A 14,592-nucleotide genomic window follows, 5' to 3' on the forward strand; every position below is an offset into this window, starting at 1 on the left:
AATGCAATAAATTAAACAAAATTCAGGTGTTGAGTGTTTGTTTTGAAAAGTTTAAGTTCTTTTAACTTGAAATGGCGTCTTTAAAATGCGGTGCTCCTGCTCGAGATGCTGAAAAAACAGGACGTGGTGGAATGGTCAAAGATGATGGTCTAGTAGATGTTTACATAAAAAAAAGTTTTTTTAAAAACAGCACAGACTGATGTAAAAAAGACGGATATGTTTTTTGTTTTTTTTACTTTTCACAAAGACCCCATTAGAAGGCAGCTATCTATGTATGCAGCAGATAGCAAGCCAGTTCTAGGTTTTGAAACAGAACATTGGTTTCAATCTTCAATCTCAAAACATCAACAACTGATTATTATAGGTTAAAGTTCAGGCTGAAGGTTATGCTTCAAAAGTGCTTTCAGATGCAAACACTGATTCCTGTCCTTGTAGCTATTTGTGGAATCACTCTTACCTGACATTGTCATGCTTCTGAATGTAAATCTTGTGGAACATCATATCCTCCTGTTTGACATTTATGTCGGCTTTCATCTCCATGGCGACATGTCGAGGAAGCACAGAGAGTAGGAGGCGTTCCTGCAAAAGATGACAATGAAATGAAGGGGGAAAGAGGAAAGAGGACAGACGGGTAAAAAGAAAGAGAAAAAAAATGCCATCCCATTATGGACAGTGGTTTCTCTTAATGAAGAGTTCAATGTTCTATGCCCCTGTTTATCCACTCAATCCACCTCAACACTGCTGAGAGTCATTGGTGGCTAAAAAAGTAAAATTAGTTGTGAGAAAAGGTAAAGACTCTTTCGTTCGCAGATGCCGCTTGGTTTGATGCAATGACATTCAGACATTTTTAAGGGTGACTTAAATGTGCAAAAGTGTGAAAATAGTTTTAGGACACTGAATCTGCATTTGCAAAATGTTCATGCTGAGCAACAAATCTCTTAGACAGGATGGCACATTCACAGACAGCAGGGGTCTCGACTTCTGTGGGCTCTCACCTGTTGCTGGTTTTCTCTCTGAGAGTGCAATCGAGCTTGAATACATTCTCTGGTCTCCTGAAAAGCTTGTCTCTGTGAGCCTTCTGCTGGGTAGTGTGTGCACACACCAACTATATTAGTGCAGGAGAAGATCAGGACGTTGGACACAAGCTGTGAAAGAAAGCACAATACAACATCAAACAACATGGTATACGCAGGGTTGGGCTGTAAGGGAATACATGTAATGGCGTTATGAATTCAGAATACAAAAATTAAGTAATTGTATTCAGCCCCTGCTTTCAAGCACTTGTATAGAGAATACAGTTACCTTATAAAATTTTGTTTGAAAACTTTTAGAATACTTTTCTCATAATGACCACAAAATAAGGCAGAAAGAAAAAACAATTTGAACAGTTTTTGAACAGTTTTTCTGAAAAAAAATTCTGAACAGCGCAGATGCGCGCTGCACACTTGTCCTCTTGCTCTCTCTTCCCCAGAGCAGCTACAGCACGTGAGCAGTGTTACCAGGGTTCCATGCCAAATTTGCTAATTTAAAAACACAACTGAGGGTTAAAATCATAGAATCGTGGGTATTATAGCATTTGGGATACTTTAAAAATGGACCGCAGTCACCAAAAGGTTTGATGGTAGACACTAGATAATGAAAATACAATGTCTTAGTCATGTATAAGGATTCCGGGATTCAATTTCTGGCAACCGCACCGGAATGTTGTTGACTTAATCAGCCAATTTTTAAGGTCTTTAAAGTGTCATGGAACCCCAAATTCAACAATTTTCATGTCTATTTAAAAAGTACATGAAAAATAGTTATGGAAATCTGATGGGGGGCTGATGGGGGATGGTGCTTCGATGACTTCTATTTTGCCATAATTCTATTTTTCCAGTTTATTTCTATAATTATCTAATCCTCTCACAATGCACATGGCACTCAAAACAATGCATAAATGTATGTACTGTTTTGTAAGATCACAATTTAATCCACAAATCCACACAGTTCATTTGTAATTTACAGTATCTGTTATTTAATGCACAAATAAATGCCTAGCCTTTTGTATTTGTACTCTGCATAGACAATACATGTGAAAGCGGTTTTGCATTTGTAATAACTTTTAACTTTGTGAATATTGCGGGATCATCTGTTAACACTCTTAAGGATGGATGTAGTTTGTGATTATGAGAATCACAAACTCTTCCCATAAATAAAATTTCATGCAACACAAAAAGTTCAACAATAACCAAATAAATAAATAAATAAATAAATATAGACTGCACCTTTAATTTTTGATGTCAAAGAGGATATACAGTACTGTGCAAAGGTTTTAGGCACTTGTGAAAAATGTTGCATAGTGAGGATGTCTTCAAAAATAATGCCATAAATAGTTTTCATTTATCACTTAATGTCATACAAAGTCCAGTAAACTTAAAAAAAGCTAAATCAATATTCGGTGTGACCACCTTTGCCTTTAAAACAGCACCAATTCTCCTAGGAACACCTGGACACCAGTACAGTACTGTATCTCAGCCATGACCTCAGGGTCCAGAACACCAGAACACACCAGTTCCTTTAGCCTAATGGATTACGTGTTCCCAGTCTGTATGTTTACATGTGCTGTTATAAAAAAAAAAAAAATGTTCTCCCCTTTTCTCCCCAATTTGGAATGCCCAATTCCCAATGCGCTCTAAGTCCTCGTGGTGGCATAGTGACTCGCCTCAATCCGGGAGGCGGAGGGCGAATCTCAGTTGCCTCCGCATCTGAGACCATCAGTCCGCGCATCTTATCATGTGGCTTGTTGAGCGAGTTACCGCGGAGACATAGCACGTGTGGAGGCTTCACGCTATTCTCTGCGGCATCCATGCACAACTCACCATGTGCCCCACCGAGAGTGAGAACCAAATTATAGCGACCACAAGGAGGTTACCCCATGTGACTCCACCCTCCCTAGCAACTGGGCCAATTTGGTTGCTTAGGAAACCTGGCTGGAGTCACTCAGCACGCCCTGGAATCGAACTCGCAACTCCAGTGTTATGTGCTGTTATAATTGAGCTAAAGCGGGTTTTTGCATAGTCAAGCTACTGTCTTCATCTGCCTGTCCTTCCTGTCCCTGTCCTCGGTTATTTAGAAGAAAGATGTCAGCTGAGAAAGTGTAAACTACACGCAGAGTGAGAAAAGACAGCCGTTGTGTACACACTTCGAAATAAACACACCTAGAAGTCCATTTTCCTCAGCCATTAAAGTATCATAGAAGGCAGAGACTGACCCTGAAAGCCATTTCATTACAGCTCAATTAACTTCTGCAGATTAAATATATGTGATACAGTATATCACTATAACATTATCTTCGGGCAACAGCTGCAGTGTGGTGCTGGGTGTCTGCTGCATTGAGCGTAGGATCTCTGGCCCAGTTGTGCATTAACTCCTGTCCCACCAGTGCCATGGAAATGCACATGCGTCAAATAAGGCTTCCAGTCAGCAATGCAATTACTCCCAAGCAATAATCCTCTATTAATACACTCCCTTTACTCATTCTGCAATGGCCTTGTTAGTAAATTTATGGAATCCCTCCATCACCGATTGGGAGAGGTCATGTAATAGTGCTTTTTCTAAGATGCAGGAATGGGGGGGATCCAACAGCCATCAGAGGGGAAACCAAGGTTAGGAACACTTTTGTTTTTAATGGTTTAATGTATGCATCACACTTCTCAAATGAGCCTTTTGTTTTTCATCTCATTCCGGATGAGTAATAATACAACCTGTCACCTTGAGTGTCGTGATGATCCACTTTCTGCATTTGTTGGACATATGCATAATGAGCAGAGTTGAGTTTGGGGGATGGTCTCTGTGAAGCCAATCACTCATTCTCTGTCAAGGGCAGTCAGTGCAGCAAACTGCCGAAGCCAGATGAAAACACTGGGAGTTGCAACAGCTGCCGTCGGGTTTATGGAATTACAGAGAGCTTTTCTTTCCTAACCATCCTGTGTCTTAGCCAGGCTGATGGCTAACAACACTGGATTCTTACATCGTGTCCTGACTAGACGCAATGTAATAAAGCATTGGCGATAAAAGCTATCGCCTACTGTACATTTACAGTAAACGTGTTTTTGTGCTAACCAGCTGCGAATGAGTCAAGCGACCACCTTCTGGGGGTCAGGATTGCACAGGTTTTTATTAGTCAGCTCATAAAGCCGATTATTGCAGAGGCAATTATTTGAATAGGCTACCACTTTGTTGCATGCCGGTCTATTATTGTGGTACTGTATCATTGATTTCAGAAAAATAATAATAAAATAATTTCACATCAAAATAACACACACAAAAGAACTGCACAGCATTGCCCTGGCAACCCTAGCATCACGACAGCCACTTCTACACTTTTGTTTTAGTAAAAAAAAATAATGCAGGTAAATATTGCTATGTATTGGTATGAACAGATAATATTATTTTTGTGTTCCTCAAGTGAAAATAGTGAGTGGAAAACTTGCCTATTTTCTACTGTATTGAAGTTACTGAATTAAACATTTTAATGTACTTGAGAACAATGGCGGTTTAGTCTAATTGATAAAAATAAAAAAATTATAAAAAAACAAGAGCTGGAAAATAGAAAGAAAAGTTGTTTTAGCTAGGCCTACTAGGCTATTAAGATATTCACACCTCCTTTCTCAAATAAAAAGAGAAGCTAAATGTGCCATCTAAAACCTTTATGCTACGTTTGTGTGATAATGCATAATTTTTCCCTAACTCTCCACCTCTTTGTAAGCAATCCACTTGTTTACCAGCTGTTGTACTAGCAGCAAACAATTAAAAGCACACAAAGCAAACGGAAGATAGGATGTAAGATTAGGCTACTATGGAATCTTTACCACCAGTACGAGCACAAAACTCACTTTAAGTATTCAAATTACTAATCGAAATAGCATCACTATGTCATGCAAATAATAGGGCAGCAGAAGGTTAAGTGAAACATATCCTTCAAAGAACACAGTGTTTGCAATGGATGATCCTGGTATGCATTACTCCACCAAGGTAAACAGTAATGGTAAAGTATGAGGTTCAAGCTGAACCTTAAGGTCTAACGCATCACTAATGGAAAGCTCTGGCAGTTCTGAGCTATAGACAAACCCGCTTCCATTACAGAAGAAAAACAAGAGATAATAAACAAGAGACAGCTGGTGGTATCACTTGCCTACAAACCTTTAAAGAAATGGTTCACACAAAATTTTTAATTCTGTCATTATTTACTCACCATCATTTCATTCCAAACCCATATGGTGTTGAAGGTTGGATTTTGCTAATATAACACATCATTAAGGGGTATTTACACTTGGTCACTTCATGCATTTTTGCTGATCGGATTGCCATCCGATCATGAAAAGACCAAGTGTAAATGGCCTCGAAGACAGATTCCTCCGGAGGTGGTTTGAGACTCATTCCAGACAAAACTTGGTCAAGTGTAAATGCATCTGGCTGTTCAAGCCACTTATGTAAACTTTATTCTGCCCAAACAGTGCTACGTCAGCATAGGGAAAATGCAAAACATAACATCTGTTATCGAGTATTTGCACAGGGCTCACGTTGCGCAATAAATAATAAAGTAAGAAATGGATGCACGTTGTTGGAGAGACCGAAGTTTTTTCTTCATTTATTTGATGCAGATTGCTGATAAAATTGAAACTAAACACTGACAATGAATGACAAGCCCTGAGGGGAAAAATACACAGAGCGCACTGGGCAAAGTCACTTGGAATCAAATAATAAATCACATTTTGTTTTTTTCTCCCAATTTGGAATGGCCAATTCCCAGTGTGCTTTTAAGTCCTCGTGGTCACGTAGAGATTTGCCTCAGTCCGGGTGGCGGAGGACGAATCCCAGTTGCCTCCACGTCTGAGATCGTCAACCCACGCATCTTATCACATGGCTTGTTGAGCGCGTTGCCACGGAGACATGGCAGGTGTGGAGGCTTCACGCCACCCACTGCGGCATCCACGCTCAACTCACCACGCGCCTCACTGAGAACAAACCACATTATAGCGATCATGTGACTCTACACTCCCTAGCAACCTGGCCAATTTGGTTGCTTAGGAGACCTGGCTGGAGTCACTCAGTACGCCCTGGGATTCGAACTAGTGAACTCCAGGGGTGGTAGCCAGCGTCTTTACCACTGAGCTACCCAGGCCCCATAAATCACATCTTTTAAAATCACTGCCTGGAATTGGCATAATCACGGAGGTGAACGGCGTTTCATTTGCATATAATGCGGGAAATGAAAACTGGATTTATATCCATTTGGCGGAGACACATTGATGTGGCCGGACAGCAATCAATCAGTAAAAACGCTTGAAGTGACCAAGTGTAAACACCCCCCTAGTTCTTGAGTGTCTTGTTCACAAAAGTTGTGATGTCAAACCGGTGCCATAGAAGCCATAATTAATTTGAGAGCTTTGGCAGAGATGATAATTATCAGTGAATAATTATTAAAATTTTGGACACATGGCTACAGAAGACATGGAATATAGCACAGTAATATAGCACAGGCTACTTTTATAATGCTTTTTTTTTGTCCTTTTGGAAGCTTGACAGCCTGTGGTCACTATGAACTGTCATTGTGTGGAAAAGATCTGTGTGAATATTCTTTAAACATAATGTTTATGTTCCACTGGAAAAATTACAACATACGGGTTTGTAACAACATGAGGGTGAGTAAATAGTTACATCATTTTCATTTTTGGATGAACCATTCTATTAATGCTTTATGGCCTACAACATGCTTTATGCAATGACCAAAATCACCTCAAGCTACAAAAATTATATTTCACACATTCTGAAAAGTGGCAGAATGCAATTCACGATGCAGCGCTAGTATTTGTTGCATTCTCAGTGTTGCCACAAGGGGTGCTATTTCAGACATTAGCTTAAACTGTGTTTTTTCCTTCAGGTCAACTACTGTCATGGCAGAGCAACAGTTTAGAAAATACAAATGCACTCAATCCCCAACTGTCAACGTTAAGCTACCCGATTAATAACACATCCTTTTTAATGACAGATATCTGAAGGTAACTTGCCCTCGAGTACTGAAGTTTGAGTACCGCCACAGTAATGCAAGAACCCACATTAACTGTGCAACAGAACAGCGTGCTTGCAATACACCGACCAAGCACTCACATCTGTGTCTGCATACTTGCCTAAAGTTTGTTTCTGGCCATAGAGATGAAAGAAATATGAGGATTCTAGCTCCAAATACAGCAGGTTTTCTAAAGCCCAAATATTACAGTGAATACACTGCTGTGACAGGAGAAGGTCATTATGCTTATTTAATGAATATGGACATAACAGACAACAGGTGTTTATAAACCAGCTTCATTTGACAAGAGCACAACCTGCACAATTAAACAAAGCCAACAACTAATTTTCTATGCAATATAGTTGTCAATCATGTGGGAGCAATGGAACGGATAAAGCAATCCTCCCTGTTCTGCAGCACAGCCGTGGAGAGGTATGGCTGGATGAGCTGTCTGACTGTGTCTCAGACAGCAAGAACTAGGGAACAGGCAGCGCACAGCAAAACATATCAGAGAGATTAATGATTGCTGGTGGTACCATAAAAATCTGAGTAAAATGTGCCAAAAGACAATATTTGTGCAAAAGCTCCCCCCCCCAATATCCTCCTGGGACCCAGAAAAAAAAGAAAAAAAAAAAAAGTTTTGGCATTTGGGTTGTTTCTACGGCATTATAATGTTTGGAAAAGCATATGACAAAATCATTTATTTTGATATTTTGTAAATATTAGTGTACTGTAAACATATGCCTGAATTTAATACTCTTTAATCAAAACCAGCGTTTTTCAGCATTTTGACAACTCAACTTCTCAACTTCCAATAAACATAGGCCTACACGAATCAAACTTTGCACATAGCTTCTTCTAAACTATGTTATGATATTACAGAACAGTTTGTTTACATTTCATCCCTGATTTATTGCAGTGTGTGTAAAAATACATAAAAAAATACACATGTATGCACACACACACACACACAGTATATACATATTTGTGTGTATTATATATATATTTATTTTCGCTGTATATATATTCCTTTTCAATAAGCTTTCTCAGGGTGTGTTCACACTTGTAGTTCGGTTCTCTTGGTCCTCTTGGTCTGGACCAAAAAAGAAAATGATACATTTAGTCCTGGTTCGCTTAGCATTTACGTTGGCATTTTTAACACCGAACCTAAAGATACGAAACAAAAGGCATCAGGAAAAAGTCACAACCTGATTGGACAGCTTTTATGACGTTTATTTTGCGACAAAACTTGCTGAACATCCAAAATAATGCTGGCTGCTGGGCGAAATGTGCTCGTTAGATTTATATATGTATATATGGTGGTATTTTTACCAGCTGAGAACAAACAAAGAGCTAATAAAATGTGTAAAGGTGTCAGAACAGCACCAAGAATTCCTCCGTTGCACACACAAACGAGGATATGCTGCAAGGACGGCTGACGGCGGTTCCGCCGCCTGTACCAATCTGTAATGGGCAACATAGCGCCTATGATGAGAAGAACCAGGTATGCTTGAGGTCAGTATTAGGCAAATTACTTCCTGTTTTTGGTCCGTTTAGACGTCTTTGGTCCATGCTGCATGCATATATCAATCGAACCGCACCAGACTTCATTTAGAAGCGGACCGAGACCCACTATTCAGGCAGACTCGGTCCACTTGTTTGGTGCGCACCAAGGTTCGGATGGCAGCGTTCACACTTGTTCAAATGAACCGCACTAACAGAAAAATCGCACCAGAGTTCGTTTTAATCGAACCAAACCTGCCAAGTGTAAATACACCCTCATTGAAAAGGAAGAAAATTACAAGGAAAATGTGTCATTCTTTATGTCAAAACTTCTCGCTCTTTCAGGAAACTTCTTTAACTCTTGTCTTGTGTTCCCGTTTTTCATGGAAGTAAGGTCATGTGACCTCACCTCTAATGAAGGCAAAGGCAGCAGCAGCAGAATTCCCAAGAGTCGGCATTTATCTGCTTACAGGGCCTTATATTGATTGCACAGAAAGTTTCATTGAATAATTGATAAAGACAACAATACACTTAAGAAATATCCATGTCTTTTTTGTGATGTCTTTTTGAGGAACACCTCTTACTTAGAACTCATCACTGGGACTTACAAAGTGCTCTCATGGACACTGTGACACTGGTGTGATCCATGTTGGCTTTGACTCTAAAGGGTCCTAAATGTCACATTCTGAGTGACACCTTTGAAGACAACTACTAGGCCCAATGGGGAAAAAAAAAAAAAAAAAAAAAAAAAGCATTTTCAATACTTCATCCTCCACATCAAAACAAATAAAGCATACATATAGTCCAAATATAGCCACTTGAAACACCAGCCACATGTGGCTCTGGGCTTTGGTTGCCCTTTGATGTCACTAGTAGGCTCTTAAATCCAGGTTCCCTCCACAGCATTCAGGAAGCTACAAGGTCAAGCACATAAGCGAGAGACAAACGCTTAAATACAGTAAAGGAGACATGCCATCCAGTAAATGCCATAAAGAGTAGATGTGACACATCAAACAAATTTGGAATACAACTGTAGATAAAAATAGACCAATTGCAGATCTTTTGACAGTGGGTGTCAGATTACAACAAAACCTTAAAAGAGTCAGGTTAAAGGAGATATACATTGCAGAATATGCACATAAACGTTTCCTAAACATTTGCTCAAATACTGTAAAAACTTGATCAAGCATACCAGCTTATCACTTAAAACCTTGCATACAGAAAACCTCTAAGTTCCATACTACTAGCATTAAGGAAGTCGTACATCTGCTGGGAGATTCTAGAGGACTTCTGAAGAGGAGTGGGGCTCTTATGAACGTTTTCCCTTGTCTTAGCAGAGAAGCAAAATGATAAACATAGAAAAAAAAAATTTCACTCGTGGATGTATTAAATGGTTGGAGGGTCAATGTACACATACTAGGGTCAAAATACACATACTGTATCAGCAGGCCTGTTGGGGATACTAATCAATGGTAAGATATACAGCTATAATGATGTAAATCTTGGACTACGGTTTTCCATTCAAGAATGCAGTTTAATGCATTAATAGTGAGGTCAAATGAATGCTCAAATTAATTGAATCTCTGGCCATGTCTCATTACCCTCCCATCTTTGCTTTTACAATTGATTGACCACGAATGTTAAAGATTTTGTTTAAGACAGTGGTTCTCAACCTTTTTGACTCCAAGGCTGCCACTGTCCAAGACAATATTTGAAGGCCCCCTCACCCGAAACTAGACGTATCTGATTAAAATAATTAATCATGGATAATTTTTTATTCTAAAAGTTTCAGAAAGAGTCTGTTTATAATTTGTAGGCATACATCTTAAAGTATTTTTTTTAGCATTTAAATTAAGTTGGATTATTTTAGTAATTTTAATATTTCTTATTTTAAATTAATTTTGTCATCTTGAGGTCCCCTTGGAAGTGTGCAGAGGCCCCCTAGTGCGTCCTGGCCCCCTGGTTGAGAACCATTCTGTTGAAACAGCTCAACATGTATGGAACAAAGAACACTCCCTTAACTATTTACAAAACTGAAATACAAAAATGATATTCAATACACTGTCTTGTAATCAGAGGTTCCATTTTATGATGTTACAGTTTTTGGCATCTGAAACAACGCAAAACCATTTACACTACCGGTCAAAAGTTTTGAAACACTTGACTGAAATGTTTCTCATGATCTTAAAAATCTTTTGATCTGAAGGCGTATGCTTAAATGTTTGAAATTAGTTTTGTAGACAAAAATATAATTGTGCCACCATATTCATTTATTTCATTATAAAACTAAAATGTAAATTAAAAAGTTTTTGAAATTGATGACTTGGACCAAATAATAAAGAAAAGCAGCCAATAAGTGCCCAACATAGATGAGAACTCTTTCAATACTGTTTAAAAAGCATCCCAGGGTGATACCTCAAGAAGTTGGTTGAGAAAATGTCAAGAGTACATTTCTGCAAAATCTAGGTAAAGGGTGACTACTTTGAAGATGCTAAAATATAACACAGTTTTGATTTATTTTGGATTTTGTTTAGTCACAACATAATTCCCATAGTTCCATTTATGTTATTCCATAGTTGTGATGACTTTACTATTATTCTAAAATGTGAAAAGAAAATTATAATAAAGAATGAGTAACTGTGTCAAAACGTTTGACCGGTAGTGTATGTCTGTAGTTGTATTTATGTGAATGTCATTTTACACATCTGTGACTACATGTCTGCAATTGTGAATTCAGAACACAAGCTTTGAATTATTGTCTGTGAGTGCAGACTGTAACATTCAACTTCAAATTGTTATTTTACAAGTTTTCACATCAGTGCTGTAAGTGTACGTTTCAACTTACGAGTACAAATATTTATTGTACAAGTTCTCAAATCCAAATATGCAAGCTCTCGAGTTTTGCTACTGATTTACCTTCATACACCACTTGTGTGGTCCTTTTTTAAATATTTGTGATAATTTGATCATGCTTTCAGCTCCAAATATACCCAGATTCCACAGAATTCCACAGATCTTCCGCTAAAATCAGCGCAGACAATGTGAGAGATTCAGTCTGGGTCTTGGCATGACCATGAAAATCAATTACAGTGGTTGAGAAGTATGACAGATGTAGACAACATCCACACAAATAAGTTTTCATTTAAAAATGCATGAATGGTTTTCCACCACTGAAAACAAGTGTTTCAAAATACACTCTCCATTACTGCATACTTTGGAAAATGATGACGTTAGGAAACTGAAAACTGATTAGTGTGAATCTGGCCGTATCTGAGCTATTTGTCATCATGATTCACTTCTCAACTGGGTATAACTAGCTTTATATGATAAACAAACAAACAAACAAACAAACAAAATGAATAAAAGAGGGAATCCTCTAATTCATGTAGTTATTACCACGATTTTTCCAAGTAGCCTAATCACCCGCAAAATTCCCACAACGTGCACACGCAATTGATAGATTGCACAAGCAAATTAGTAACCATTATTTGGGATAGTAAATCAGGGACTTTGTGTTTTAGGTTTCAACGTTTCAAACATTTTGTGTTCAAAAAAGTTTGATGATAGTTTGTGGAGGTCTTTAACTAAATCACATAATTCAAAATGTCAAGAAACTAAAGGTGCCCAGGGAGGTGCCCAGGAAAAGGCTTGAAACACATTAGAATTCAACTGAAAACAGGACAATAGTACAGGTATGCTATGAAAAATAACACTGTCATGGAAATGAACAAAAATGTACATAGAAGACCACATTCTTTTGGAACTACTGTTATTTCTATTACCATTTCAATGGTAGGTGGACTGGGCACCTCCCACAAAAATAATTCACAAAGATACCAACCACCTCACTGGTTTGAGACTTAAAACAATATGGTCACCTTAGTTTTTGAATAAAACTGTCAGGCGATACCAAAAAACTATTGGCTCTTTTAATTGAAAAGGTGCAACTTTGTTTAGTATAAACACAAGTCTGTCTGTCTATCTTTACACAAATCAAGCTTTATCTTTTTCTTCAATGCACATTAGTGATTCACTGTTTTTTTTCACAAAGCCTCCTCTTGTGAGGCTACATGATTAATGTCTAGAAGTCCAGTAAACATGCCATACATCAACCTTCACAAACACCAATTATATACAAGAGGAGTTTTCTAAAACCTGTTTTAAAAAAGACCTTGTATCCATATATGTTCCACAGTCCTTGAGTTAATGAACTTCTGACAGTACATTTACACTTTACTCTGACATTGTGCTAGACAGAAAAATGATTAAATGAATGCTAAAACAACAGGCAAGTTGACTGAAAGGCTGGGTGGTGCGTATAAAAGATGCATTTATTAACAAAAGAAACAGTGCTGCATAAAAACACTAAATATTTGCCAGATTATTTCAGGTCATGTAAGCACACAAACATTGCATTAACAAAGCAATTTAGGCTTTTATGTAGACAAAGTCGTACCCATAATGGCTTTACTGCAACAGGCAGGATAAAAGGCTGGTGTTTTTTAGACTGCTACTGTAAATAGTCACGCTCTACAGAAGCCATGGTACCGAAGCCATAAGCAATGCTCGAAAAACAGAGTATATTTTAAAACTGAACTTGGCCCAGATAGTGTATTCCAGTGGTGTTTGCAAGGCATGCAGCATAAAAATCTGCAATTAAATAAAAGTTGTAAACTCATGTCATGCCTGTTTGGGATCTGGGCAAGAATGTAATATTCTCAGTTCCATTATCACATTTGACCATTTTTAAAATCATTCCATAGAATTCCACAGCTTTTTTCTAAAACTCAGTACAGAAAATGCATAAAAAGTCAGATTCGGACTGGGTCTGTTGATAATCCAGGATAGTTTCTTTCAAAATCACAATCATTGCAAATTTCAAGTATATTTGCATGAACCGTTTCCTGGTCCTGAGCTGGCCAGTCATAAATCACATCATGATTTTTGACAACCCCATTGGAGCGTATTCACAACTTTCCCTGTATGACAGGTCAGGTAGATGAACTTGGATCCTGGATCGCAGGATCCTGATAGAAGTCTGCCACAGTGAGCCGGAACAGGCTTCGTCTGTTTCCTTGACATCAAAGGCCTGGCAACACTCTCCAAACCAGCCCACATATAACAACAAAACTAGATTTGAATTGTTAGCGCAAAACAATGGTTGTAGGAACAATGATGACATCTATTAAGCTCACAGTCTGCTAATGTTAGGACAGACCTTGATATAAAGGCTGACAATAACAGTGAAACTGTAGGTTGCCAAGCTACTCATAATTTAAATACTATAATGAAACTACAAAGCAGTTAAACTGCAGATAACCTATACAAGTAGTTAGCTACACTGCAAGCTACTAAAAAAAAAGTCCCTAATTACACTGAAGCTATTTAAGGGGACACTAATTGTTAGAAATGTAACTTTTTAATCAAATGATTTCACAGAATTTTAATCAAATGAAAACAGAACAATTACTTTTCAACATACAACTGCATTATTTTTTTATTTAACGAAGAGCTTCTATACTGATTCTCACAGCACCATCCAAAACCCAAAATTGGAGTTTTTTTTATTTTATTATTATTAAATGCTGCACAGTAGAGCATCACAGTATCAATGAAAGCAGTGATGAAACTCTTGCTTGTGAGATATTGCTTAGATAATGAAATTATTATTAATATTATTAATATTATTACTACTACTATTACTACTTCGTTGAATATTACATTTTACTATACAGAATAAATATATTTCTATCGCATATTTTCAATTTCACGCATTTCGTTAAATAGAGCTTTTATTTTGGCAAAAAATCAGATGTTTTTGACAACTTCACTTCTCCCCTCAGCTGTTCACTGTATGGGGTAATGTGCTTATTAAACCACTAAAGGCTATGATTTATTTACATAAATATATAGTCTGCATGTGCTGCTCGCTTCACAGTACATAAAGTGCTCTGCTCTTTGTCTTTAATACTCACACACAGCGTGTGTGATGTTAATGATGCGGTTAGTGTGTAAGCAAGGACTTCACACATTCACTT

At 38.0% G+C, this 14,592-nt stretch overlaps 1 protein-coding gene across 2 annotated transcripts in view; it reads right to left on the minus strand.

Annotated features, from left to right (window-relative positions):
- The window catches only part of LOC127446873 (adenylate cyclase type 5-like), a 96,065-nt gene that overhangs the window by 44,438 nt on the left and 37,035 nt on the right, over positions 1-14,592 (minus strand). For both annotated transcript variants that reach the window (XM_051708175.1, XM_051708174.1), the window contains exons 2-3: positions 996-1,145; positions 458-579 (exon numbers count right to left, since the gene is read on the minus strand). In XM_051708175.1, the coding sequence (XP_051564135.1) occupies positions 458-579; positions 996-1,145 (272 nt within the window). The remainder of the gene's footprint in view (positions 1-457; positions 580-995; positions 1,146-14,592) is intronic.

The sequence above is a fragment of the Myxocyprinus asiaticus genome, chromosome 10 (assembly GCF_019703515.2).
Source record: "Myxocyprinus asiaticus isolate MX2 ecotype Aquarium Trade chromosome 10, UBuf_Myxa_2, whole genome shotgun sequence".
Taxonomy (NCBI): Eukaryota; Metazoa; Chordata; class Actinopteri; order Cypriniformes; family Catostomidae; genus Myxocyprinus; species Myxocyprinus asiaticus.